Source organism: Etheostoma cragini, chromosome 8 (genome assembly GCF_013103735.1).
Source record: "Etheostoma cragini isolate CJK2018 chromosome 8, CSU_Ecrag_1.0, whole genome shotgun sequence".
NCBI lineage: Eukaryota > Metazoa > Chordata > Actinopteri > Perciformes > Percidae > Etheostoma > Etheostoma cragini.
In genome coordinates, this window is record NC_048414.1 from 24613265 (window position 1) to 24640779 (window position 27515).

Sequence of the window (27515 nt, forward strand, 5' to 3'; positions counted from 1 at the left end):
CACAGCTCATAGCTGTCTCCAATGTCAGAACACAACAACAGTGACAACCTGTTTATTTAAAAATGTCTATTGTCTGTCATAGCAGCAAACTCAATCCATAAAAAAAAAACATGAATGACAAACATTTGAACACAGAGAAATTGCCACAAATGCTTAGGTTCCTCAGTAGGTTGAATATTTGGGGACAACATAGAAAGAGCAGTAAAAAAAAAGTGACCTGTTACTAAAAACACGTAAGTGTTAGTTCCAGCTAAAAAGAGTGAAAGGTCAATAAAATATTTGCCTTTTTGTGCAACTAGCCTGCTGACGATTTTCTCCATTTAGGCTAAGTGAGCATGTGACGTTCAATGTGTTCTGTGTTTCTGAACTTTGACTCGTTTAAACTCATTCAACTCAACAGGGGACATTTAGACGATCACCATGATCAAAGGCGACCTCAACAAAGCTGACTTTAAGTCTTTCGCCCTTTCAATGGTTCTCTCAAACTTGTAGACTGAATGACAGGTAATTGATGAGGGATGATGACGCAATGCGGACATAGCAAGTCCGGATTCATGTGGAACTTCTCTCCAGGCTAATTGTCATTCTCATCCCAATTATAAGCGATATGGACCTATAATAGGCCATAGCCTAAACTATTGCCAGAGCCCTCATTAAATTTGTCATTAGATCGAACAGGAGACTTTTAAAAATGCAAAATTCCCCGTTGTGGGACTAATAGAGAATTATTTCATTGGACTGCCTTAAAGCTCTTTTAGGCTTTGACTGATGCTGCTTTCAAAGACAGCAAGAAACTAACGAATGAAACAACGGTCAGTGGGCGCGTGGACGAGTGGGGGCTTCATGCTTAACGGGATCAGATTTAATGAGTGTGCGTGCCTGTGTTTGGAAAAGGTGGTTATTATTATTATTAGTATTATTAATAATAATACTAATAATAATACTGTTATTATTATTGTTATTCTTATTAGGCCTATGGTATTTTTTTACATATTTGGCCAAAATAGCCTAAACCACTTGCAAGTTATGCATGCTAAATTGAAATAGGCGCAAACGCACAGCTGCATTTTTGTTGTTTTTCCAAATTCAATTTATTCAAGCGTTTTCTTCGAATGTTCTCTGTCTGGAGCGAACATTTTGCGGGAGGCTATGCTGCTTTCATATGTGAATGAACGCACCTTTACCACTACATGCCCACTTGTTGATGCATCTCATTTTTGCAATGTAATGACGTCTGCGGGCCCCATGAGCTGCTCGCAAACAATCATGAAAGCTCAAATAAAATTGGTTATTTTTGACTGAAGTCCAATCACAGAAGAATCAGAGCACAGTTGATCAATCCCCTTGGCCTGGATTTAATGTTCAAAGAGATTCAGGCAGAGGGGTTGAGGGTTGAACTTGTGCGCGTGCACATGTGCATGTGCTTGAGTTGTGTGTAGGAGTGACTCCCTTGTATAAAACCTTTCCAAGAGGGCACAGAGACACATAAAGCGCAGAGCGAGTGCCTGAGTTGTTAAGGTTGTTCTTTATTATTCTTGAAGACATCTCTGCAAAAAAAAAAAGGCAAAACGAGTAGGAAACCTCCAGGTCGGACAACCATGATGTTTCCCTGCAGCGCTCTGCCGCCTCCTCTATACCCGGGCTTAATGCGTCCCCCTGCGGCTCTCTCCTCACCCCTGAACCGGTCACTCCACTCAGGCTTCCTAGTAGAAGATCTCCTCCGATTAAGCCAGCCTGTCAGCTACATTCATCGGACTTTCTCTGCCAGAAGTCCCGGGGACATTTTCCCGCTGAGCGCGGGCCCGGGCGGCCCGCCCCGGGCGATAGGACCCAGCCCAGAGCGGTCTGTTCTTCAGAGCTCCATCCAGCCGAGCCGCAGTGGCCCCGGCTCTCCGCAATCTGCCTGCCCAGACTCCGGCTACCTTAAGTTCGGCGTCAGTACGATACTGGCACCGTCCACACGGAGCGGTGAGTATGGGGAGAATGAAGTCTATATGGAAGATAATTAATAGCCTATGATTCGTGTTAAAGTAGTCTACTACAGCTGCTGTTAGTAATAAATACAATATAACAAAATACGTATGTATTATTATTATTATTATTATTATTATTATTATTATTAGTATTATTATTATTAGTATTATTATTATTATTATTATTATATGTTCTTGTAATATTATTATTATTTTGAAAATTTTACAATAGCCTATATGCAATATAGTATTATACTATAATATAGTAATATATAGTAGTATAATATCAACTCTCTCACTAATGTTTACAGATTGATATTATAGGGTGTATGGCCAATATATTAACTTGCATTTGACCACTGAGGTGAATCATACATAATTAAAAAAAAGTAAACATGCTTCTTCCTTGTAGAGTTATAAGCCCACTCTAGGCTATATGTAATTAAATTGTTATGAGAAGCTATAATCCCTTATATTTATTATGTTGATGCATTGGTGTCTATGGCATTTTCTGTTTATGTTATATCTCCTTCTTTGAAACAGCACAGATCAGCACAGTCAATTTGTTTTATTTTTCTGCTTGCTCCTCAGTCCAGAGTCTTCAGACCAAGTCCTTCCCGTTGCCTTTCTTTGATGGGAGCCTTCATCCTTTCATCAGAGCTTCTTATTTCACAGGTTGGTGGATTTACCATTGGAATATATTCACATTAGTAGTTTCAGAACTCCGGGGCAGACACTGTTCATAAATAGCTGATTTATTTGTGATGTTGATGGTTTTCTCCCTTCTTTATAATTAAGAATATAACAATTTTATCTAGGTATCACTTGAGTTGGGTGCTAATATGAGCATTGCACTCTTATCCAGATCAATATAATGCAAAAATAGACAAAATCTGCTTTTTTCCTGGCACTATGGGGTTGCAGGTCAGCTCTGTCAGGCGTCCTCTGATTGTTTGGTGACATATGATGCATCAATTCCTTTCACAGTCCTATTTAGAGAACACCAAATACTAGTATTCCTTTTAGGAGAGACTAACATGACTGGCACCCAATTTATAATTTGCTAAAAAACAATATAACCAACAATAATACTTTAATGTTTTATTGTCTCATAGAGTAACACCACCACACATCTGCAGGGTTGCTCAATAACAGTCATTTAACAGTTACTTTGTCAGATGTTTGCCTCTCATGTGGCTGACCTTCTGTATTTTGATCTGGAAACTCAAAAGTCTGTCACCTTGTCACTGGAACTTTCTTTTATTTATTTTTATTTATTTTATTTTCCTACGCCTCACCCGTACGAATTTATTTTCCTATGCCTCACCCGTACGAGTAGGCTAAATAAACAGCATTACATTACTTGTCAGCCATAGAGATAAAAACAGTGTTTTTTTATTGTATTTCCACTAAATATTTATGTTTAATCATTACTCTGACAAATTAGCTAACTGAATTTCCACTTGATGTTATGTACAGGTTATTGTAACTCAAGGTGTGTGTGTTGGGTTGTCATAGATGGGTGCTGCATATAAATGTATATTTATATATTATAACTGATTCATTACCCATTAAATAAGTATAATTAAGAAATCACAAGCTTGCAAAAATGGTAAATAACTCATGATGCCACCATGATATGATTCAAGAAACATTATAAACTGATATTGATTTATACATTCATTATATAATTCACTGATATATCTGATTAATACTGGACTTAACTAAAATGAGCTACTAACCCTTTTCTAGGTGGAAGTCAATCACTGACTACTACTCAATGTGTTGGAAACATTGTTTTAAATCTTTTTTACACATAGCTCACTTCTATGGGAGAAAACCTTTTTCTTATATTTTATACAACTTAAGAGGACAACCATATAATTCAGTTGAGAAAAGTTGAGTCTAATAAGCTGCGAGTGTACAGATCTTTTGGAAAAACATATTTTACCAGCTGATGTAGATGGTGAGGTCTTAGTCGGCTGTAAAGAGTCGTCGGCAGCCTTTTAGCATGGGAATACCCCGGACAGCTTGGAATCAGCTCCGCCAATTTGAAGGACTATTTAGCCGGCGCACTGACTGCTGACATTAGCACCAGTTGTCCTAATCTACAAATTAGTCCAGTTTGTCACGCTCTAAATATATTAGTGCCGTTTGTCATGGTCTAAATGTGAGGCGGGTATCTTCCCAGCTCAGGAACTCAGAGGCCTCTTCACGCGCCGTCGTTTTCCCACCAAGCCCCACTGCTGGCCCACAAAGCTCCCAGCACCGTGACCAATGGGAGCCAAAACCACACACACACACACACACACACATACACACACACACACACACACACACACACACACACACACCTTACAGATCTGAAGTTAGCTACTCACAAGATCTCTGTTAAATTCAGAGGTTTTGAACCTGGATTGGATAAATTTTCCAACATTGACCGGCATACTGATTAATTCTACAAAAAATACAATATATTCACATATTTGAATATGTAGACATGATATCTGTAATAATAAGTAAAAGCAGGTGTGTGTAACACTGTGAACAGCCCTAAGCTCTCTGTTTCCCCTAAGGCTTGAGTGAAGTCTCTAACAGCTCTACATAATACTGACCTGTCTTTAATGGGCCTGTAATATACTGGCCTGTCGACGGCCTTTTCCACTCAATTCATTACAACACAATCACCTTTCTCTATGCATTTGCAGCCTATACAATCCCCCTTCATGCTTCATTAGAGGCAGTGTGTGCTGAGCTTTGGAGAGCCCGTCTCATTAGCATAGGCTCTGTTTCCACTGCTGGACAAATTGGGCTTTTAAAACACCAAATTTCAGGCAGAACAAGTATATTATGGGCGGCGTCGGGGAGCCTGTGTGCAGATAATGGAAGCAAGTAGAGATGACTTTTTTCTAAGAACACTGAGGAATGTGGAATATAATGGCAATTACAAGTTTGGCAGAACTCCTGCTTAATTGGTAATACATGTAAATGTTAATTAATTCAAATGTACAGTACATTTAATCTCTAGCAGCTGATTTAAAATAACAAATTGATAGCAATTGATAAAGAGAAGTGATTTTGAGTCGTAAACGTCTCACCCATTTACATTAAAGAAATTTAAATATGATTTAGGAGCGTTTTTAATGGCCTTTTTTTATTAGAAAATAACCTTAACTTTTACAAGTTTTTTGCCCCTCCACACAACTTGTAATAAACTAGCTAAAATGATAATTTTCTTCTATTTCTTCATGTCTTTCTGGGAATTTAGGAGTTTAAGAAACAAAGTGGTGTTCAGTGATTCTGTGTAGCTGGTTATAACATCCCAGCTACGGGATACATGATTTGTAGAAGAATCTGTATCCTCAGAGTTAGGTACAAGGGGCCCCAAAGGTCTTCACGAATTTGATTCATTTTTATTTTACTCTTTTTACATCATCAGATACAGTTGTTATCATCACTGTTAACCAAAACGCTTCCATGGAGCTAAAATCAGATCAAATGGGGCTGGCTAATAAATCTCCACGTTCTCTTGTGTTTTGTCCCTCCAGCTTCCTCCTCTGTGGTCCCTGTCCCGGGAACGTTTTCATGGCCCCTGGCGCCCAGAGGGAAGCCCAGGAGGGGCATGCTGCGGCGAGCTGTGTTCTCAGACCTCCAGAGGAAGGCCCTGGAGAGAACGTTCCAGAAACAGAAATACATCAGCAAACCAGAGAGAAAGAAACTTGCTAGTAAACTGGGACTGAAAGATTCCCAGGTAAACACCAAGTACTTTAATCTCGTCTAATGTATTATGTGTAATGTAAAAATTTAAACATATTTAATGCCCCATTGCTCTCATGCAGTGCATTTAAAACTGGGCCTGTAAGTACATCTTCTGTCCATTTTGTAAAGGGGTGTAGTGCTCTGGAACAACACTCCGGCACCTTTGTCCTCCAAGTGAAGAAATTGAATTGTCTCAATTTGCATAATCTGGTTGAAATATCTTGTAGGTCCAACAATAACTCAAGCGTCTGTAATGTAAGATAAACAATAAAAAGTTAATTAAATTAAAATTAAAAAATCAAATTGAATGGTCAAAGTTGACCTTTTGGTATTTAAGGTGTGTTGATTGATTCAGTGTGTTGACTCACACATTGAGTAACATGCAAAAAAAACATTCCACCTTAAAGGTTGTGTTTCCTCAGTTTATAACTAACTGTTAACTAGTAAAGATGACAAGGCAGCAAATCATCCATTTATTTTATAGTTTCAGTTCACTACTGGATGTAAACTTGCCTCTGTAGGAACAGCCTAACCCTAACCTTTGAAACAAGGCATAATATGATATGATGAGACATAATATGCGCTCCGGTACTTAAACAAATAGCACTACACCCCTGATGTTGTACCCTATAACCAGAGGTGGACAAGGTTAATAGATTAAGAGGACATCAGTGACATTGACATTAGGGGTGTAACGATACATCGATCTGGACTCATGTATCGTTATAATCCTCAATGATGTACTTTTGCTACAAAACAAAAACAGCAATTTATATCGTTATCTTTAAAATCCACCTTTATTTTGAAATTCACGTACATTCATTTACTTTTATTAAAAAGAGTAGTCTGTTTTTAATGTAAATGTCTGGAAAAGCTCACTAATGAAACTGTCAAATTATTTTATAATTATATATATATATTTTTGTAAATATATATGTATATACAAACGTAAGTGATTATGTTGAATGGGCACGTGTCCGGTCTCGTATCGGTCGCAGGACTCTGAGTTGAATCAAATTGAAAATTCTATCATGGCGGACTTTGTGAAATCAGTAAATTGTATTGTTGTCCAAAAAATCAATGTACATATATCGTAGAACAAACAAACAAAAAATATTATATATACACACCAGATTATAAAATGTTTTATTATATCAGCAATTAGAAAATGTAAATATGTTCATTTATTAAAAATGTACAGTCAATTTCATCTGTAGCAGCTGATAAGAAAACAACTTTTTTCTGTGTCCTGTAAAGGTGAAGATCTGGTTTCAGAACCGCAGGATGAAATGGAGGAACTCCAAGGAGAGGGAGCTGCTGTCGACAGGTGGCTGTCGCCAGCAGACCCTTCCCACCAAAACCAACCCCCACCCAGACCTCACGGATGTAGGAAGCACCCACTGCCACAGGTTGGACAGGAATGCACCCGCCAGCCAAGTACAGCTGGACAACCATGGGTCACATCATCCCCGCCACCAACACCACCACCACCACCGTCACCACCGTCACCATCCTTCCTCTCCGTCAGAGTCCAGCAAACAGTCAGAGCTCTCTGAGTCAGACAGTGAAGAAATCACAGTTTCATAAGACCTTCATAGAAGATTCAGACATCTGATTACGCTCTTGATTTGTTTTTATACAGTCCCCTACAATAAGATTCCGTCAGCTGGACGGCAGGACAAAAAGAGGATTCATCGAAGAAAACTGGGGAATTGAAAGTGAATACCAGAAGTGTTTGAATCTACTCTGTACATAGCTGTATTTTCTCAACCTTTGCCCCTGTGCCTGTACAGTGTTGTTTATATTACTTGTACATGTGGTTCAGTATATCTCTATACAGTAAATAAAGTATACTGAGCTATTTTAGATATTTCTAGATTGAAAAGTTTAAAATTCGGAAATGTACAAATTGTTTCCATGCATAGCTGTATTTTTTATATGTTCTCAAATAAATCTTAACAAGTCTCATTTTGTGTTGATGTTGTCTACTCATATGAAAAATAACATTAGCTCAGTAACTCCGCAGTGAGCTAACGTTCTGTGAGCATTAGTTATACACAGTAGAAATATGTAAGCGCTTAAACAGCAACATATTTTAACTAAAGATTATAATGTTAAAGCCCTAGGCATTTCCCAAACTATCGGTTCGGCATTTCTAATTTATATACATACTGTAATATTATTAATATAATATTATAATTATATTATATTTAATTATATTAACAAAAGGCTGACTCGTTGGTCGGCCTTTTATTTATATATTTTAAAACATTAATTCATCAGAATCATTTATAATGACAAACAAATGATTCTGTTAAAGGAATTTTTAAAAAAGTAAAATAAAAACGGACTGTCAACCATGTTATGAGTGTTGATGTTTGCATAGTTTGTCCACCAGAGGGTGCCATTACAACCTCACTGTTGGCAACACTGATTTTTTTTGTTATTGTGTTTTTGTTTCATATCTTAAATTTGTATTTTTATACATTTTATTTATCAGAACTTTAACATATTTTGATGTTTCTCTGATCTATTGAGACAATACAACAAATTATATTGTTTTAGTGAGAACTCACAAATAACTACAAATAACTAAAGTTAAGGAAATCTGTTTTTCTGGATGTTTTTTCTTTTTAATATATGTATCAGTATATCATATTTTTAAATTACCAAATGTTTGTATCGGCCTTAAAAATCCTTAATCGGTCAGGCTCCGTTATCTTTCAAACCTCATTGCTGTGTCCTTTATAAGATTTGTACTGCATCTGTGGTTTAGTCTAAACCCAGCTGCTGTGTGCTGTACAAGTCTTCAAATGCCAGCAAAGGTAGGACATTTAAATCCACAAGATCGAGAGACGCAAGTGGGAAAGAGGCAGAAATCAGCTCAAATCACAATCTAATCAGTAGACAGCAGGGGGAAAAACACATTAATATGAGTTCCCCTTGCCTGCCCATCGTCCCCAGGTGGCTAGAAATGGTGATAGGTGTAAACCGAGCCCTGGGTATCCTGCACCACTGCCTTTGGGAAAATGAAAGCTCAGATGGGCCGATCTGGAATTTCCCCCCTTTTGATATCACAAGGGACAAGGTTACTTCCCCTTTCTCTGCTTTACCCACCCAGATAATTTGCCCCCTTCCCATGAGAGAGAGACATCATGGCTTTCAAACGAGCAAAGTGGAAGTTGGTCAAGTTCACACCCCCTCTTCTCCTTATTATCTAGAGACTCAGAAATGGCACATACTAAGGAAAGCTAATTGTGGGACTGGCTGTAATTCGGACCACTATATAAAGCATCCAAAGAGCACCATGTCATGGGACCTTTAAGACCATTATCACATCAACTGAGCCCTAAATTCAGTTTTTTTTAGCCAAGTATCACTAAGCTTGCACTTTTGTATAGCTGAGGAATAAAATCAGTTTTATGTCTGTGGTACATTCAGAAAGAGTACAGCACCAATAGGACGAATGCTGATTGGCTGCAGTATAAGGTATAGTGCATGTTAGTCTCAGCAAAATTATATTTGGACTAGCAAAAAACAAATAAATTAGCCTGAGGTAGCGTCGCATGAACGTAGGAAAATTAAGCCCTGTAAATCAATTAAGAAATAGTTACTAAAAACTAAATGACCACCATGTGTTTTTCAGGTGCTGCTATATTAATATTGAATTCCTTTAAAAGTTTGTGATCGCCATCTTGTGGTGTCTGTTTTTTCCCCTGCAGTCTACTGATGCCTGTTTGGCATCTGAGAGAAACACAATTTTTATTGGACCCATAGTGTTCAGACCTTCTTTGTGCCTGGCAGTTTAGGTGTCTTGGACCCGAGAATTTTGCCTTGATGTGTGCACAGTTGGTCACTATTTCTGAAATTTTTGACACCTTATTCTATGTTTTGGGGCGCATTTTTATGATAGCTGGGAAACGTTTTCCTGACTTCTGTAGGACTTTATGTTGACCAGTCCAGACTATGTAACATGTAATAAGACAGTGAAAGATATTTTACTTTTTTGATTAAATAAAAGCAAGTATATACCCTCAACATGTTTGGCACGTGATGTGACTTATTTTCCAGTGTGTCAAACTTTACTGAGTTTAGTTTTAGCTGCTAACATTCCTCAGTCTAGCCTGGTCATGTTATTGAATTGATTTCTCCACAACCATCTGGCAACCCACAGAAATGATCGTGCGACCCCCTTGGGAGTCCGAAACCCAGGTTGAGAACCTCTGCTTTAGAAGTCACATAATTTTAAACCATCTACAGTCAAGTTTTGCTTTTTCCCCCCACACTGTGGAAATGGAAATTAATTACAAAGACTCTTATCTGTTCTTTTTTATATTAAGGATTACTAACAAATCATCATCATCATCAAAATAATGAATTAATTACATAGTGGTTTTGTTAATGCAAACTTTATTTACATGATAAAATAAAAACAATCACTGTCATGCCATACTGTTTAAGCCTACAAACACAATGGAGAGGCTGCTGTTAAATAACGCAAGGAGGTGTTAGTGGAGGGCATTAAATACAGTATTTACAGCCAAATGTCAACCCACTGCACATATCTAACAAGCCTGTATACAGCTCTGCTTGGGCTTTTCTGAAAAGCAGCTCAGCTTGCTTTTAGAAGGGACATACTCGGAGTCCCAAATGGCTGAAAAGCAACAGCGGGTCGCGCTAAATTGTGCCACCTCTCTGCCGTAAAAGCAGTAGTTTTAAACCTTGCACCTACTAGCCAACAGGCTTTGATCATTCAGAGTTCGGCTGGGAGGGGGGAGAGAAGAAAAAGAAAAGAAAACGTATGTCCTTTTTACATCTGAGGAGTGAAAACCCTTGATCTTAAAATCAAGGACTTAATAAAAGGGCCACCAAACACCTTCAGAATGAAACTGGACAGACTCCCTAAGTAACTGTGTCTAAACACCTGGTTAAAATAGACAAATAACTTCCTTCAAACACTAGCTGGGGCTTTTGAGAGCCTCAAAGACAGAGGGATCGATGTCACTGTGTAAATGCAGACCACCTTTTTTGTTGCAACAAAAATGTCTAACTTTGATAGAAATCAGACACTTTGTGGATTAAAGTAAGTGCTGGATCTTCAAGTCCTACTTGCACTATGCCATTTTGAAAGAGGTGTCAACTATTAACCTTACCACCAAACAATGCTCATTTCGAATGGTTTTATTTACTGATGCATACATAGCAAACGGGAACTTTCTGCAAGTACTCCAAATGATTCAATGCTCCCAGTGCAAGCAGGACTTCAGTCATATGCTGCATTTACACAGCTACAAACTGAGCCCTCTACAGGTGTCTCCTTATCCAAACACAGCAGCACTGATGTTGTACATCAAGGTAAAACAGGTTAAGACATTAGACTTTTGTTTTTTTTAAATCCTGAAAATCACATGAAAAGCACTTCATAACAGTTAAGTGGTTAACAACCTTTAAATATGTACAAACAGATTGTGCCGTGATACTGAAACAGAAGAGGGTAAGTTTATCTTCCATCATCATAATACAGTATAAAGTGTACAGAGAGTGGAGGACACCCTGAAAGAGAAAGCGGGGACAGGACATTGAAGAGGGAGAGTGTGGAAGTCAAGATGAAACTGTACACACTGAGAATTACAGCTGACTATGAGATCCTGTACACACAACATCAAAGCTCATCCTTGACTCTCTGGATTCAGCTTTCCAGAGAACATCTTTCTGATCAGTCGGCTAAAAAATACTTGAGATGTTTTCTCCTGTGTGTGTGTGCGTGTGTGTGTAGGCTGAAAGTCACAGCGTTGCTTCAATCTGAATGTACTCAACAACAGTCAGATTAGTTTGCATTTGATGTCTAATAACTTGCAGGCACAGTGGGTGGAGTCAGGTTCAAACTTGGGCCGAGTTTTGTCTGCTGCTACCTAGGTTACTGATACAGGGTGAGCTTTCTATTTCCATCCACCAAAACATGAATATAAACACAGAATGAGTTTAAAAAGGAGGATGTTTTTTTCTACTACTAGCTGAACTCCACAGGCTTTGCGGATGAGGTTGTGATGCGGCGCCTCTTACTGCCGTTTGCTCTTTATCCTCTCCAGACGCTTCTTCAGGTCGTCCAGGTTGGCAGCCGGTGACGCTGAGCGGGTGTGCGTGCGCGTCGGGGAATGGGAGTGTGCGTTGTGTTCCTGCTGGTACAACTCTCGGGACTCTTTGAGCTGAGATAGCTTACTTTGGAGCATGTCGGTGGAGGAGGCCACCGACGGCTTAGAGGACAGCAGGGAGGAGATGGGCGGTCGCTGCTGAGGCTCGTCCTCGCTTCCTCCGACACCCTGCTGCAGGTAGGGAGACGGAGAGATAATTTAGATTGTGTACATACAGAAATTACTTATGAATGGTGCTGCTCGGAAAATATCAAAACTTAAATGAAAGTGTAATGCCCAAGCGGACCTGTAAGCAGAAAAAGCTATCCATGCCCAGCACCATTTGTTTTTAACAACTTTCTAGACTAAGGCTGTATCTTTGCCAGGTTTGATAAACTTTGCCACAATTTTTGAGACATGTTAGTGGGGTTTCCACAGTTACCACACTGCACTCCCATTTCTTGGCAAAGACCCCCCTTACTTTTTCTCTGCTGGCTAGAACTCGGTGGTCGGCCTTCCACCATTGTATGTGGAAATACAATGGTTGGGTAAACCTAGTGCATCAAAAACAAATCCCAGGTGGTCTACTATAGTCATACGCCGGAAATCTGGCACCATGCCAGAGTACTTTAAGCCCTGTGTTTATTCGAAAGCTCCAATATGGCGGACATGCAAACGCATGTCAAATCGCAAACGCGGTATCTTATCTATGGTTGCTTACACAGACTTACAGCGTGTTGTTTAAGTAAATCACGTTGTTTAGTTTTATAGGTCTTCATGGGTATAAGCTGCTCAAAACTTAGCGTAGATAAAGAATCATTGGCGCATCCCTAATATAAAACAATACTGTAAAAAACAGCAGTTCACATAGGGCTTGATCTATCTGAGTGTTTTCAAATCAAAGCAATAGACTGAAGTGACAGCCATGAAGACACTGTGTCTGTGTGTGTGTGTGTGTGTGTGTGCGCATACTAACCCTGGAGGTGTTTTCTAGGCCTTGTCTCTGTCTGAGGATCTTGAGTCTCTCATAGTAAACCGCTGGCTTTACCTCTTCGTTGCTGCTGCTCAGACTGAAGTCCACGCCATGCTGAGGGATCACTGCAGAGGCACACAAAAAAGACAGACACACAATGCTATAACACGCCTGACTTCATTCTGACCAAAGAACACAGCACAGTGACCGCTTCCAGCTGTACCTGCGGAGGTCTGGGTGCGGGCCTTGCCCTCTCTCTCAGACTCGATCATTCGTAGACCCCGCTCAACGTAGCTCTGGAAGAACTGGGATGTGTTTTTGAGATAGGGCTTCAGGTCTGCATCCGAATACTTCTGTTTATACTCATACAACTCCGTCAAACCCTGATCAGAAGATTGGACATATTACTGAATGTTTTCCGAGCACCTTGTCATTATAAACCTTTTGTTTTTTGTCTGCAAATGTTAAAAAAATAAAATGCCACGATGACAACACTGAGGTATTTGGTCAAAAATATGTGGCATTAGATTTTCTCCGCATTGCCCAGCACTACTTTCAAGTTTTGAAACGGCAACAAATGGTACATTTAGAATGTTGTTAGAAATGGAGTTGAGCTAACCTCTTTAGCATTTTCCTTGGAGCCGATCTTCTTGAAGATCTCCGACAGAAGGTCACTGACCTTAGCCTTTGACATCCGATCCTCCTGGGAACAAAACACAAAAGACAAATTGATTTTAAATCAATAATCACAATTATGCATCAGAATTTATGGAGATACTCTGTTATCGTAAAGAACAACGCTACTGCGTCTTTGTAAAGTCTTGAGTTTTTCCTTGACAAGAACCTAATGAAATGGCCACTTAAATGTGTGTTTTGTATTTAGTTATGGGTTGCTCACCGTGCGCAGACCAGTCTTCTCGTTGCCACGGTCACTCTTGAGTCCTGAGAGGTTTCCAGAGTGTTTGACCACTCGCCTCAGATGGGCCTCCAACTCTGACTCATTACGATTCTCTATCATTGATAGATGGTCTAGGATCTGTTTATCAATGCATTGATGAAATAACTAGTTAAAAACTCAGTTATGGGTAACAGCAGAACTATATGACTTAACACATGTTGTGAGTGTGTCTTACCTCGGCCCCCTTGAGCTTGCAGAGTGTGTGTAGCAGGGTCTTCAGGGTTCTGTGGGGGACGTCGCCCTTGAGCTGCTTGAGTTTCTCTTTGGGACAGACCTTCATGAAGTTGTGGACGTCCAGCAAGATCCGATCCAGGTTTATGCTGTCGATGGTCTCTGGGAGAAAGCGGATCATCCTCCACAGACACTGAACAAGCAAGCAAGAACAGGAGAGTCACTTTGGGGTATACAATACAGCACGTTAATGGACAGCAGGGTCAGTATGAGAAGGAGGTTAGGCCCTCTGCGGCTACACTCCTTACCTTCATGATGAGCTCAGAGAACATGGTAGGGGCTGTCGGGACTAAACTGTCCTGAAGCAAAACCAGCAGAGTACTACAGAGAGGCAGGAAGGGAAGGAGTCAATTAAACAGGTTAAAAAATAATGTACAACTAAGCACTGCGATGCGAAATTAGGCACAACACAGTAATTTGCTGTTGAGAACTATTTCTTACTTTAAAAAGGAAAGATATTTTACGCTGTACACATAATCACATATGATGTCTGCATATGATGTTATACAGCAGATTTAAAAAAAGAAGCTTTTTTCTTTCCTGCTCTGGATTTTGTGTTACAGTTCAGAGATCCAGGATGCCTCAACTCCTTCAATTGATGAGAATGAAGTGAAGAAACAATATTTAGATTTTGGGATGGTTCACATACACTTTGGGATAGGTCAAATTTGTTTTTTGGGACAGTGGTGAAAAGAGAGACCCTGCAGGGCTCCTGAACAGGGTGTCCTATTAAGATAAAATGCTACAAACTACATAAACTAATTTGCAATATGAAGAAGTATTAAAAGGCCTCTTTGAATATTAAGACTCATTCTAATACAGGCCTGGGTCTCTCAGAAGTTTAGGTAAATAAAAGTTGCTGTTTGCAAAAAAAAGTAAGTCTACCAGTGTTGTTTCTGACCTCTAGTTTTCTGAGTGAGTCCAAGTTTAGTTTATCGTGCACGTACACATCGGCACACATGCACGCGGATGAAGCAATACAAAGTCATGATTAGACATACCAAGATATGTATGTAGCCTGCCTGTTATTAATGATGCAGGATTTGAAATACTTAAACATTTGCAGAGCCAATTCTTTCTTCAATATCCAGTACATATTTGTGTGAAATACAATCATTATGTTGAGTCAATTGGGTTTGTAGGTGTCCTACAGATCCAGCAGTATTGAATAAATACATTAAAAACATTAAATACAGTATTGGGCTTTTGGAATAGGTAACATGACTGTTTGGAATTGTTTTTCGATGCGAACTAACCTGATCATGTTGGTCTGGTCAGACTTCTCCAGCACTCTGGTCACCAGCAGGTTGACCGATCTGATGACCTGCTGTCCATCTTCTATGTCCTCGACTCTGGCATCCAACATCAGTGTTATCAAACCGTGCATTAGGTCTTTCAACACACCCATAGATGCCTCTCTGGCCAACGACTCCATAGCAAACAACTAAATAGAAAGGGAGAAGGAAAGACGTTAGTGTCTCATCATCCTCAAGCGTTGCACTGAGAGGTTTATGCTCAACGCAAAATGTTTCTTCTTTTCCCAACAGGGTGTCTCTCTCTGACCACATTTTAGAGGCTGTTTGACTTTCTTTGGTCTGTACACAGGGTTTCTCCAGGCTTTACCAAGTCAAAATTAAGACTTTAGGACCCTTTTAAGACCATTCTGAATTAAATTTAAGACCTACATGTACTGTATATCACGACAACAAGTTCTGAAACATCGTCTCAAACGTTGTTTGTTTTTTTCAAGCTAGGTATAGCTTAACTTCCCCATAGCCAAAGAATAAAAATCAGTTTTAGGTCTGTGGTACAATCTGAAAGAGTCTCGCAATAATAACACAAAAGGTGATTGGCCACAATATAAGTAGCATGTAGAGCCCAACCAAAACATCGGCGGGCCGATATTAGGCATTTCCCGATATATCAGTATAGGTATTTATAATGGCAGATTTAAAAAAAATAAAAACATATAAAATAAATTATTCCCAGCCGACCGTGCTGAATTGAAAGCGCAGTGAGCATAGTTATATAAATTACTCAGAGATTCACGACCACGCACAAGCAACTTGCGGAGCCTTTGCGCTGGAAACTACAGCTGCGGTGACATCATTTTATTACCGTTACGGACATGCCACGTTAGCATATGTAGCAGAGTAGCAGTAGGCAGTGACTCACAGATAGCATGTTTCCTATGATGCAGCTGTATAGTTTGAGGATGTCCCTCTTGTCCAGCCGGTCGTCAGCCATGTGCGTGCTGTAGATTAGCCTCAACTGCATAAAGGTTGCGATGAGGAACTGATCAATGTGTCCAGACATGACTTCTGCTTTGTCCTCCTGCCGCAACACCTCGTCGATCTGTAGGGACAAAACACACACTTTTGAGTCAAAGAAGCTACAATGGAAATTTTTTACATATTATTAGTGCGGTCAGTTAAACGCGTTATCAACTGCATTACCACAAACCCATTATCACAAGATTAATGTTCTTTTTGGCGTAGCAAACTTTTCCACATGCTGTTGCAACCACTAGTAATGTTAGAAAAACACCCACCAGATCTAGCTAGACCGGAAACAAAACAGGCCCACCGTACACACTTGTTTGGGCTCGCAAGCTGGCCAAATAGTAGAAATGTTACGTTTTGAGTAGATGGCGAGCGCGAGACGCCAAAATGGATGCCAATAAGATCTGAATGGAAACACTTTTTAAAAGGATATCAGGATTGACTAGCGAGGGGCAGGTCTTGTATACGGCAGCTCCACTGCCTGATCGCTACTATGAAAACTACGGCTCCAACATTACAAGATGGCAGTGCCCATATATTCATATATATTAAATTTGGCACCGGTTGATTTAACGTGAATCCCAAGTAACAAGTAACGTGTACATTTCTCACATATTAGCTATAAATCGCGTATTAAGATTTAACCACAGTATAATTTAACGTCTTCTTAAAAGTTTTTAAACTTAACAACATAAAGTGCTTTTTAAGTGTCTGAACAAAACAAAACAAAACAAAATCACAACAGGCATTTACATTTAGGAAAAAATCTTGTCAGTGCTCTGCCCTCAGGTTACAAACTTTATAGCCACAGTATCTAAATTACCTCAAACACATCTTAATAGTTTATCTGCTGACCTTCTTTGTCGCTTATTTGGCCAGCATTTACACCAACACCTATATATCTGTTATCCGCATGCCGAGCCAGTCTCACATAATGGCAGAGGCTTGATTGGCAGGTGTCTTAAGTTGCGGTGCTTCCATCTAGCTTCACCTAGGCCACCCTTTGACAACAGTGTTTTTCTAGCTCTAACAACTAATATACTCCATAATGTCAGCAAGCAGTAAACACAAATCCAACCCTTCAGTTATGTCACAGATGCACTCGTCATCATTTCCATACCTGTGCCAGTGCCTGTATGCTGTTGTTAATGTCACCGCTAGCCACCTGAGAGATGACAAAGTTGATGGTGGAGGCTGTGCTGTTGTGGAGGTCATCAAAGTGTGGAGAGATTGCACGCATCCTTTGAACACAAATACACAGACATTTTCATTAGTGATTGATGCTGCTTGTCTTTTTTGTTGAACTTTCTATATTCACATACTGCATACGTAAGAAAGAAAGATGCTTTACTGGTCAATTAACAACGCAGTTCTACACAAGGCAAATGCCTCAGTGTTTAGATTTTGTTAGTCTGGTTGTAGTTCGGATTGTGTTTACTTGGGTTCAGGGATCATGATGGGCTCCAGCAGTTCGTCCAGCTTATGTTGGACGAGATCCGGCAGCTCGCACACTCTGTTCTGGTCCATTTCAATCATGTCCAGGTCCAACTGAAACTCCTTGGGGATGGACGGGTGTGAGGACTCACTGTGCTGGGCGTTCTGACGGGCTTGGCTGGGGAGTGGACAGGAAAGTATATTTAGTCCAGTGTACTATCGATCAGTGCCTTTTACTTCCAGTCCTGACTGACATTACTTTGAGAATCCATCTGTCCTATGTCTAATGTGAATGTATTCAGGTCAATAAGGAGGATAAAATGTTGGACTTACAATTAGTGACTCTCAAACGACATAACACATTTATAATCAATTAAATTGCTATAAAGCATAATTTTCCCTTTTTAGGTTCAGAAACCAAAAATCTAATGAGTTTAAAGCAACTTAAAAATAGTCAAACATTTGGATGAAAATATGTTTTGTGGGTTTACCCTCCAGTACATGCCTGCTTTAATTCAACTGTAGATTTGTTTGTGAGAATCTGATATTAAAGTGCGGGAATAGCCGGATTTTGTCCAAATTTTGGATGGACTGTCAGGACTGGAGCTGATCAGCACTGATCTAAAAACCAACATTAAGTATTTGTATCGTTTAGAAAGGAGGGGAAAAACTTAAAAGCAAGATTTAACAAACCTTTTGGTATTCTAAACTACACTCTCTGATTTACAAAGGTCAACCGAATTCTCTTGCCCCTCCCCAACCATGACATAGTTGACAGGTCTCTGAGGTCCTTTGACCTTAACTGTGGAAGCAGCTCTCACACACACACACACACACACACACACAAACACACGCACGTGCACGCACGCAAAAACACGCTTCTAGGTATTATTAAAGCGTCACCAGAGGCTCTGTCCTTCAGAAGACACACAGTAGCTGCTAGCTAGCTAGTAGACTGGTTAGCTCGGACTACCAGCTCTATGTTGCTCTCTATCCCACTGACAAAAGGAGGAAAAGGAACGGCAAAGGAAGCTGTCATGTTGCTGTTTTCTGCCCCTTTCTTCTTTTTTAGCCGCGCGGAACAGTCTACCTGATCAGTCATATTGTGTACAACTGTCAGACGGATTAAAGCAGAGAACCATTAGGTATTCAGTAACCCTGCAATGCCACGCATGCGGAGTCTTTGAAGTTCATTTGAGTTGGTGGTGGAGAAGATGCTGAACAAACTGTTGTGCATCACAAAAGAAACACCACACATCCTCTTAGATTCCTGCTTATCAAAGTACACTTTCAGACAGAGACTTATCCAGCTCCGCTGTGACAAGGATAGCTACAGGAGCTTGTTCCTGTCTGCTACCGGCATCTCCCTATAACTCCCTAAATCCCCTTTGTCAGGATCAACCATGCAGAATTTTTATTTATATATTATATATTTTTGGGCATTTAGGCCTGTATTACTTCAGGACAGCTGAATACGGGAAAGAGAAAGAGGGAATGACATGCAGCAAAAGGCTGGAGGGTGGAACTGAACCCACGGCTGCTGCACTAAGGACTGATCCTCTGTACATGGGTTGCACGCTCAACCAGGTGAGCCACCCAGGGGCCTGCAAAGCAGGGTGCCCGGAATTGCAATGCGCCATGACGTAGCTGGCCGTTTTAAGCTAATGTTGGAAATCCTTCTAGATGACAGAACGTATAACAACGTTAAAGGTGCTCTGCTAAGGCTAATCACTGTAAAACTGCTGACTGCTGATTAAGAAGGATAATCATGGTACAGAAAGTAATTAAAGTAATTGGAGGTGGTATTACTGTTAGAATGTTTCACTACAGTATAGTAAGACTAACATATTAAATATCTTGATATTAGACTAGATATTGTCTTAGATTTTGGATATCTTAGTATTATGCTGTGGCATAAGTGCTGTATTTTCCTGGTTTTAAAGGCCGCATTACAGTTGTAGCACATATGAAAGTGATGACATTTTCTGAACTTCCCAGACTGTTCTATTATTTGCCTTTACCAACTTAGTCATTATATTGATGATTATTTATCAAAAATCATAGTCACCCCTACAATATCTAAATATTTGGTAAAAATAATGGGACATTTGATGTTCTCCATATTGCACAGCCCTACCTGCACATCTCTACAAAAGACTTAACTTTAATCAAAAAAATATATAAAAGTGTCCAATAATACGACACATTTTGAGCCTTCTGACTCACTAAGACAACCACTGAATAAATAAATAAAATGCGCCGTTTAGATGGACCAAGGGCTATGTATATGCCTCGCTGTGAATCTAGTTGGGTGCATAGCAGTCTTGCTCCACCAGTCCATCCACAGTTGCGGAACGGCGGAAGGTCTGGCTAGTCCACACAGCATTCCGGGATTGAAGAAAAACATGCTCTGCTTTATTGGCATTTCTTTAAACCAATCAAAATTGTCACGTTGGTGCTAACCTTGGCATGGAGCTGCTGCAAAATAAAGTCAGGAAGAAACTTGTTTTGATGGAACTTCTACGTTCAAAAGTTGTTTTAGTCATGTCGAGAGCAAACTTAAACAGGACAGATAGTCCAGCTAGCTGTCTGGATTCACCCTGCAGAGATCTGAGGAGCAGTTAAACATAGTCCTCATAAAAGGAAAGATTTATAAGAATATTTGATTGATACAAACGGCTCATTAACATTCTCTTGACTTAGTCATTTTGTTTTGTAAATACAGATTGAACACCATAAAACCAACCTACATTGTTGATTACAAAAAAGATTAAAAAAATGTAAAATAATAATGTGTAGCCATTAACAAGCGTCAGATTGTATTTCCAGCTGTTAAAAAGCAGACTTTTTTTTTTGGATTACAAACTTTCCTTGTATTTGCAGCTGACAAATTATTACAATCGTATTATAATAGCAGAGGACAGTTCATCTCGATTCCAGATTTAGTATAAAGAAAATTCATAAGTAAGACAAAGGAGTGATTGGGGATGACGAATGCACCACATATAAAAGTGATAGGACATTTTGAACAATAGTCAGGTGCTTTACCTACCATGTGACAGAGGGGAGGACGAATTGATCCTTATTCCCAAACATGTGAAGAAGCACGACTAATACTCAAATGTTACAGAAAACGTCTGTTCATTAGTCTTATGAATGATGAGTTTTAGATTGCATTCAGGGGGGGAGTTTTTACAATAACAACACGTAGAAAAGAGGAGCGAGGAGGCGGAAGAGGTACTCACATCCTATAAGTGCGATACATTAATCTGTTCCAGAACAGAAGGTAGGCATAGCAGAGGAAATCACACAGGAAGAAAGATAATGGGTTAAGAGACAGACTGGCAGCCGGCCCACCAGCCAGCCAAGATGCAAACACACCAAGGTTGGTTTCAGAGACAGTGGAAAGGTGTTTTTTGTGTGCCAATTTTCCTTAAAATAACTATCTGTGAGATCAACCCAACATGCAATGACCAGAACACAAAAAGAAGAGAAGGACTGATTAGTTGCAAGCAGAACACAAAACATTTAAAAGATTTATGGAATGAATCTAACTCCTGTCCCCCAACTACAGCAGTCTGTTATGGTTTGTTGATAGAATGGATAACATGCTTATGAATAACTGCTGGAAAAGTAGTGTTTTAGTACATTCAAGACATTTCCATGGCCCACTAAAGTAAAGGAAACTTTTCCTTTGGAAAAAATTTACCTAATTTGGAGGCATGCAACAGTCTTCTGCATGTAAAAGAATAATTAAATCTGTTATCTACAACAGTGTAATACATTGGTCTTTTGAAATAAAATAGACTGTGAACCAAGTAGTTTTTGTCACCCGAACAGTTGGTGCAGTGTATGTTGGTTGGAAGTTGACAGTTCAATCTAAAAACTGCCTTCATGTGTTAAAGAAACTGATGGCAATGTGCAAACAAAGACATGTGTTTTCACTTTGAAGAAGTATTTTTGTACATGAATGTCTAAAAACCTAATTATGCCCACTGTGTTTGAATGTTGTAATATGCAGTGGCTTGAATAAGTTTACACACCCATGCTAAAGTTGGTTAAAAAGGAGGAATAAAATACCATCTTTTGGAAATTGATGTTAATGCCTCAATTAATTTTTTTTTTGGGAAAGTCCAACCTTCTAAGGACACCAATTTTCTTTGTGAATGATGTATACAGGGGGCATACGTCTACACACCCCTTTGTAAAATTCCCATAGAGGCAGGCACATTCTTATTTTTAAAGGCCAGTTACTTCATGGATCCAGGATACTAAGCATCCTGATAAAGTTCCCTTGGCCTTTTGAAATAAAATAGCCCCCTCACATCATCACATACCCATTGGCATGGTGTTATTTCAGTTAGCTTTATAGCCGTTTTGATTTGCATTGAGAGATGATCTTAAGGAAAGTTTCCCATGCCTATCTCTATGTATGGTGAAGGGTATGTGATGATGTTGGGGGGCTATTTTCATTCCAAAGATCAAGGGAACTATATCAGGATGCATAGTATCTTGGTCCATGAAATAACTGGCCTTTAAAATAAAAAAAAATGTGCCTGCCTCTATGGGAATTTAACATAGGGCTGTGTGTACTTATGCACCCTGTATTTTAAGGAAAAACATTTATATTTTATTCCTCTTTTTTAAATCGACTTTAGCATAGGTGTTTAAACTTATTCAAGCCACTGTAAACATCAAAAAGGAGTGTAGACGATTCAATATCTTTTATAAAAAAAGGCACTGTAACAGTTATAACCAGCACTGTTATAACTGGCACTATAACAACAGTTATAACCAGTAATCTGACCGGTTGTAACTGTTTGGAGAAACAATTTTGTCACTTTAAGTGTGGCTAAATGGGTTGACAGAACATCCATCTTTTACAAAATGCTTCACAATAACGTGACAAAAGCAAATAAGATCCAGAACTTAAAGTAACATTACAATACTAAAAAGTAGGCTACTTTATTGTGTGCAATCGTCCACATGAAAAAAGTCCCATTATTGGCTTGCATGCACATTAACGCTATAAATAAAGAGGACTGCAGGGAGAAGGGTTGTACCAAGTCCACGGCCCCGGGGGAGGAGTGCTGTAAATCTCAGTGGCAGAGTCGCAACCACCTTCACCCCGGCCAGGACCTTTTCAAGCCAACCTACCACAGACGGCCATGACCCAACGAGCTGAACACTCCGACTTGAAATCCAATAATTTCTGTTTGATATAGGACTATTCTTAAATCAAATTTAATAAACAAACTCTTTAAAAACAAACAAAGAGATGTAAAGGTGTCGGACTTCAACAGTTTTTCCTGTTCAAGAAAGGGCAATTACTGGAAAACTGAAACCCTGCCTCGTATATTGAATTCATTATTTTTTTCTTTTACATCCATTTAGAATTCAACTGACATATTTTCAACAATGTTCTTTGGAAATGAACGTGTCGCACATACACTGAATTTCCGTTCTTCAATATGATACATTGTGGTGAGCAAGTACTATTGTCTTATGCTTATTATTAAGCTTAAGATACACAGCAGCCCTGAGTCACAGGGGACCTACTTGAGTTTGTTGGGGTCGTCCTGTAAAGGCTTGCGGAGGAATGTGGCGTTGGGGTTAGTTGGGTGCTCTTTCTGAGACCTCTCTGTCGCACTCGGCTTGGCAGGAGCTGCAACAGTCTTCTTGGCTGAACGCTTGATTCTCTCCTCCAGCATGCTCATGTCTTTCTCTGACAACTAGAAAGTTTGGGGAATAATGTTAAAATTCTACAGAATATGTTTTGGGGTCTAGGCTTATGACACCTTACAAAGTATGGCAATCTCACATTTCCTATTAGTTTGTAGACCTGGTCCCCACAGACGTTGTAGACAGCCACCACAGTGTTCAGGGCAGCGTTGCGGACAGACGTGTCTCTGTCACCAATGTGAACGGCAATCTCCTTCAGAGATTTAGCTGGAGTCGGCTGACATACATTCATTCCATAACCTTCTATCAAACAACCCAACTCCTCCAGACATTCTGAGGAAAGAGGAGGAAACCACAGAAACATTGTTTACCAACAACACAAAAATAATTGTCTTCCAAAACGGTCTGAACAGAGATTGGAGCAGCTTATGACAGTTGGCTCGCTGTCTGTAGATGCCTACCTGCTCTCTGTTTTGAGTTCTTGGACTTGGTTCCATCCATGAGGAAGGGGAAGACCTTCGATGCTGGGTAAACCTTACACAGCATGGCCAGTATGGCCCGAACATCTTTGCGAACCACATCCTTTGGCTCTCCAACCTGAAGAAGAGACAAGGAGAAACTGTGACCAAAAAAGCTTTAAAGTGGTCTTTTTTTATCATTTGGAGTGTAATGTACACGCACCTTGAGTATGAGATAGGGGACAAAGGAGTTGGCCTCATACTCAGTCAAATGGTAGTTCTCTCTGTTCAGCATGGCAAACAGGAGCTTTAGATACTCCAACACCTTCATCAGGACTGTGGTGTTGGTGTCAAAGAACCGCAGGGTGAACCACTTCAGAATGAGGTCCAGACAGCCAATGGTGGCGTCGCTCTCACTCTCCAACCGCTGTCAAACACAAAACACATATCAGACTTTTTGATAACAAAACAAGCCTACTCCTAAAACGCAATTTGAAGTTTTAGACCAACCACTACCTCAATCATGACTCCTATTGCCTTGACGTGTCTCTGGAAGTCAAAGTGAAAGAGCTCATCCTGCAGCCACTTAGCAAAGCAGGTGGACATCTGAGTTTTCAGCTGCTCCAAATATTCATCTCGAGGGGTGGTGAAGTTCCATTTCAAAATCTACAAAAGAAATATGTCGTTAAATGTAAGAAAACAGTATTTCTGGGGGGAAGGGGGTTGCATGATAGACAATAGGGCTGCACGATGAGGAAAATGTGCAAAAATGCCATGACGTTAAATATTGCAATAACAATATTACTTGAGAAAATAAACAGTTATTAAAGTGAACTCCGTTCAGCTGCTTTCAGTATTCTGCTAAAAAACAAACTGCTTGTTGAGTTTAAAGCAAATCATTTCACGCAGAATTGCACACGTCCCTTTATTGTCTTACCTGCTCCAATGCACAATCAATGTTATATTTGTATCGGTTTAAAATCAAATACATTTCCAACGTTCGTAAGTTTTTACTTACGTCTGGTTCAAAAGTACTCAGTGCTTACATTGCTAACATTCTGTACCAGTGCAGATGGCAGAGTGACCAAAACATTTGGCTGTCAGAATGTCACTTCATTAAATAGGTTAATTAAATATAAGAACACCCCTCATTCTAACACAATTAAACAGCACCACAAAGCTACACTGCAGTACACTCTCCAAAATGACCAATAGCTAGGGCTGGCTCAGGAGAGTCCAGAACCATCCCTTAGTTTCGCAGCTATACGCCTAGATTGCGGGGGGACTTCCCATGAAGCACTGAGCACCTCTCTCTTCCTCCTTCTATCCATTTGTATGCAACCTCATTCCATTAATCCATGTTATTAACTCAACTTCATCCCTGTCCCAAAGTCTTGTGCGCTCTCCCCCTCTCCTCTCTCTCCTCCTATTGCTCCCTGCAGGTGTACTGACTCTGGATCTGTGGGTGGAGTCACCTGCTGCCTCCATGTTCCTGCTCGACACCCTCTGCTACAATTCTCCATGTCACTCTCTCTGTGTCTCTTTCTCTCACCCCCAACCGGTCGAGGCAGATGACCTCCCACCCTAAGCCATGGTTCTGGTCAAGGTTTCTGCCTCTAAAAGGAAGTTGTTCCTAGCCTCTATTGCCTGGTGCTTGCTCTTGGTGGGAATTGTTGGGTTTCTGTAAATAACATCACAGAGTACGGTCTAGACCTGCTCTTTTATGAAAAGCGCAATGCGATAACTTGTTGTGATTTAGCGCTACATAAATTAAATTGAATTATAAAAATAGCTAATGCAGAAGCAACCTCCAATTTTGCAATACAGGAAACAGTATGGTGCCCAATTCCTGTTTACAACCTATCCCGTTTCAGGCAAACAGTACACTAAAATATGTTTCTGAAAGCAATAATACATTAAATTAATCTTGGTTTATATTTGTTTAGATGAGCACTGTCTAGTTTTACATTTTATTTTGGGTTTGGTCTGAGATTGAGAAAGAAAGAGAGGGGCGGCTGTCTCTCTCGATCTGCTTTCATACTCTTTGTGTCCGTATGCAGAAGTGCAGCTTGTAAGCAACAGGCCCAAGGGCCAGCAGCAATGGCGCGTTTTGCATTCGGTGGTTGCTCTGCTGGCCTGTGAGAAGGGAGGTCTAGGCAAGGGTACAATAGATGGATAGATGGAAAGAGATAATTTACACATACTACCAACATTACTGTGGTAACAGAGTTGGTTGAATACCAGCAGTAAGTATGGTAATGCAAGCTGTGGCCAGAGACTTTTATGTTGTTATCTTTTTATCAATATTTCCCTTTTAGCACTGAATAAAAACTATTTTACATCCTTAACAATAAGCTAATACCCAAAGGAGCAAAGCACGCGCCTCCAGTTCCAATTAACCTCTCAGACATATAGTATATAATTGCTGCTGCACTCAGCCACTGGGATCATAACCCTGACATGTCTTTCAGTAACATACCTTCAGTTGCTTCTCCTCCTTGATCCTCTGTTCCTTAGCATTGGCGATGAGGATGAAGATTGGCCCGGACCTGTCTTCGTCATCCTTTTGGCTTTTGGCTGCAGGCTTCTTACCAGCTGCACCCTGAGAGGAAGGCAACATCACAGTGTGAGGATTGTGTGTAATGAGGTTTACTCTTGGGCTTTGGGGTCTGATTTGGATAAAATCATAATAATAAAACTAATAACAGGTGCGTGCAGGTGACAGAAAGAGTAAAAACTGTAGACAAAGGGGCGTTATGCTGAAAAGTTCTCAGTACAGGTTAACACATGAAACAGAGTGCAGAAACACTGATGTGACATCATTCCCCAACATGAGACACGTTTAGAAACACATTTGTGCAGTGGAAACCTTCAGGTGACCTCTCGGTTTGTGCTTCATTTCTGTAAGCATGCATGTACAGCCCTTTTTAACATGTTTCATGTCAGCACAATTTAAATGTTAAATGCTTCAAAACGGAACTGCATGCCCATGTGCATCGCTTAAACAGTTGGACATTTTCAGTGACAGTATTAGTGATTAGAGAGACACAGGATTAGACTGAGCCAAGATCCAACTGGGTCAAGGCAGAAAGAAGCTGGACAGGGTTTAACATCTGCCAGGCTAACAAGTGTCCGCTGAGAAACCCTGACCTTGGCTGCGCTACTTGTGTACTCTAGAGCCCACAGCTGGCTTTAATAAGTAGCAGCATGTACTGTAGAGATGAAGTGTAAAGACATTCTGGATTAAGTTTCATTACAAGGACACCTGCAACACATCTACCTGTTGACTGCTAGCAGCAGCCTTCCCTTTGCTGGGGAGCTTTTTACTAGCATTACTGTCCTTGTCCTTGGAGGAAGGGGAAGGTTCTTCGGGAGGGGAGGGAGGCTGGTTGAGTAGAAAAACCACATTATATTTTAATTTCACTGTCATGAGATGACTAAATGGTGTGCATAGACAAAAAAATAAAAAAGGAAAATAATGTCAAATGTTCATGCCTGATATGCAGAACCCCTTACAGGAGTGACAATGGAAGTGCAAATGGTGAATGTGTGACTATTTACCCAAAACAATAAGGTACCTATACTCCTAAATGTAAAAATTAAACTGGTGGGGTCAGACTGGACTTGTATCCAA

The 27515-nt window shown here is 40.1% G+C and overlaps 2 protein-coding genes across 6 annotated transcripts in view; one reads left to right on the plus strand and one right to left on the minus strand.

Moving 5' to 3' along the window:
* The first annotated feature begins 1400 nt into the window (after nucleotides 1-1400).
* Nucleotides 1401-7700, plus strand: LOC117948654 (homeobox protein DBX1-B-like). The gene is made up of 4 exons (XM_034878432.1): nucleotides 1401-1968; nucleotides 2565-2648; nucleotides 5522-5724; nucleotides 6990-7700. Exons 1-4 carry the CDS (start codon nucleotides 1599-1601, stop codon nucleotides 7317-7319), a joined length of 987 nt encoding a protein of 328 aa, XP_034734323.1. The 5' UTR covers nucleotides 1401-1598; the 3' UTR covers nucleotides 7320-7700.
* A 3405-nt stretch (nucleotides 7701-11105) lies between these two features.
* The window catches only part of ckap5 (cytoskeleton associated protein 5), a 40711-nt gene continuing 24301 nt past the window's right edge, over nucleotides 11106-27515 (minus strand). The window contains exons 27-45 of one of the 5 annotated variants that reach the window (XM_034878276.1): nucleotides 27162-27266; nucleotides 26361-26483; nucleotides 24398-24547; nucleotides 24105-24308; nucleotides 23885-24020; nucleotides 23563-23756; nucleotides 23301-23473; nucleotides 20987-21010; nucleotides 17746-17919; nucleotides 17428-17548; nucleotides 16201-16380; nucleotides 15282-15469; nucleotides 14274-14346; nucleotides 13970-14158; nucleotides 13735-13872; nucleotides 13456-13539; nucleotides 13060-13219; nucleotides 12840-12961; nucleotides 11106-12055 (exon numbers count right to left, since the gene is read on the minus strand). In XM_034878276.1, the coding sequence (XP_034734167.1) occupies nucleotides 11792-12055; nucleotides 12840-12961; nucleotides 13060-13219; nucleotides 13456-13539; nucleotides 13735-13872; nucleotides 13970-14158; nucleotides 14274-14346; nucleotides 15282-15469; nucleotides 16201-16380; nucleotides 17428-17548; nucleotides 17746-17919; nucleotides 20987-21010; nucleotides 23301-23473; nucleotides 23563-23756; nucleotides 23885-24020; nucleotides 24105-24308; nucleotides 24398-24547; nucleotides 26361-26483; nucleotides 27162-27266 (2802 nt within the window). In that variant the 3' untranslated portion in view covers nucleotides 11106-11791. The remainder of the gene's footprint in view (nucleotides 12056-12839; nucleotides 12962-13059; nucleotides 13220-13455; nucleotides 13540-13734; nucleotides 13873-13969; nucleotides 14159-14273; nucleotides 14347-15281; nucleotides 15470-16200; nucleotides 16381-17427; nucleotides 17549-17745; nucleotides 17920-20986; nucleotides 21011-23300; nucleotides 23474-23562; nucleotides 23757-23884; nucleotides 24021-24104; nucleotides 24309-24397; nucleotides 24548-26360; nucleotides 26484-27161; nucleotides 27267-27515) is intronic. The other 4 variants (XM_034878277.1, XM_034878280.1, XM_034878279.1 and 1 more) reach the window with 4 other exon arrangements.

Excerpts from the sequence above, each read along its gene's own strand:
- LOC117948654 (XM_034878432.1), top strand. The coding sequence starts at position 1,599 with ATGATGTTTCCCTGCAGCGCTCTGCCGCCTCCTCTATACCCGGGCTTA. Across the intron at positions 1,969-2,564 it reads GGCACCGTCCACACGGAGCG|TCCAGAGTCTTCAGACCAAG; the intron begins GTGAGTATGGGG and ends CTTGCTCCTCAG. Across the intron at positions 2,649-5,521 it reads CAGAGCTTCTTATTTCACAG|CTTCCTCCTCTGTGGTCCCT; the intron begins GTTGGTGGATTT and ends TTGTCCCTCCAG.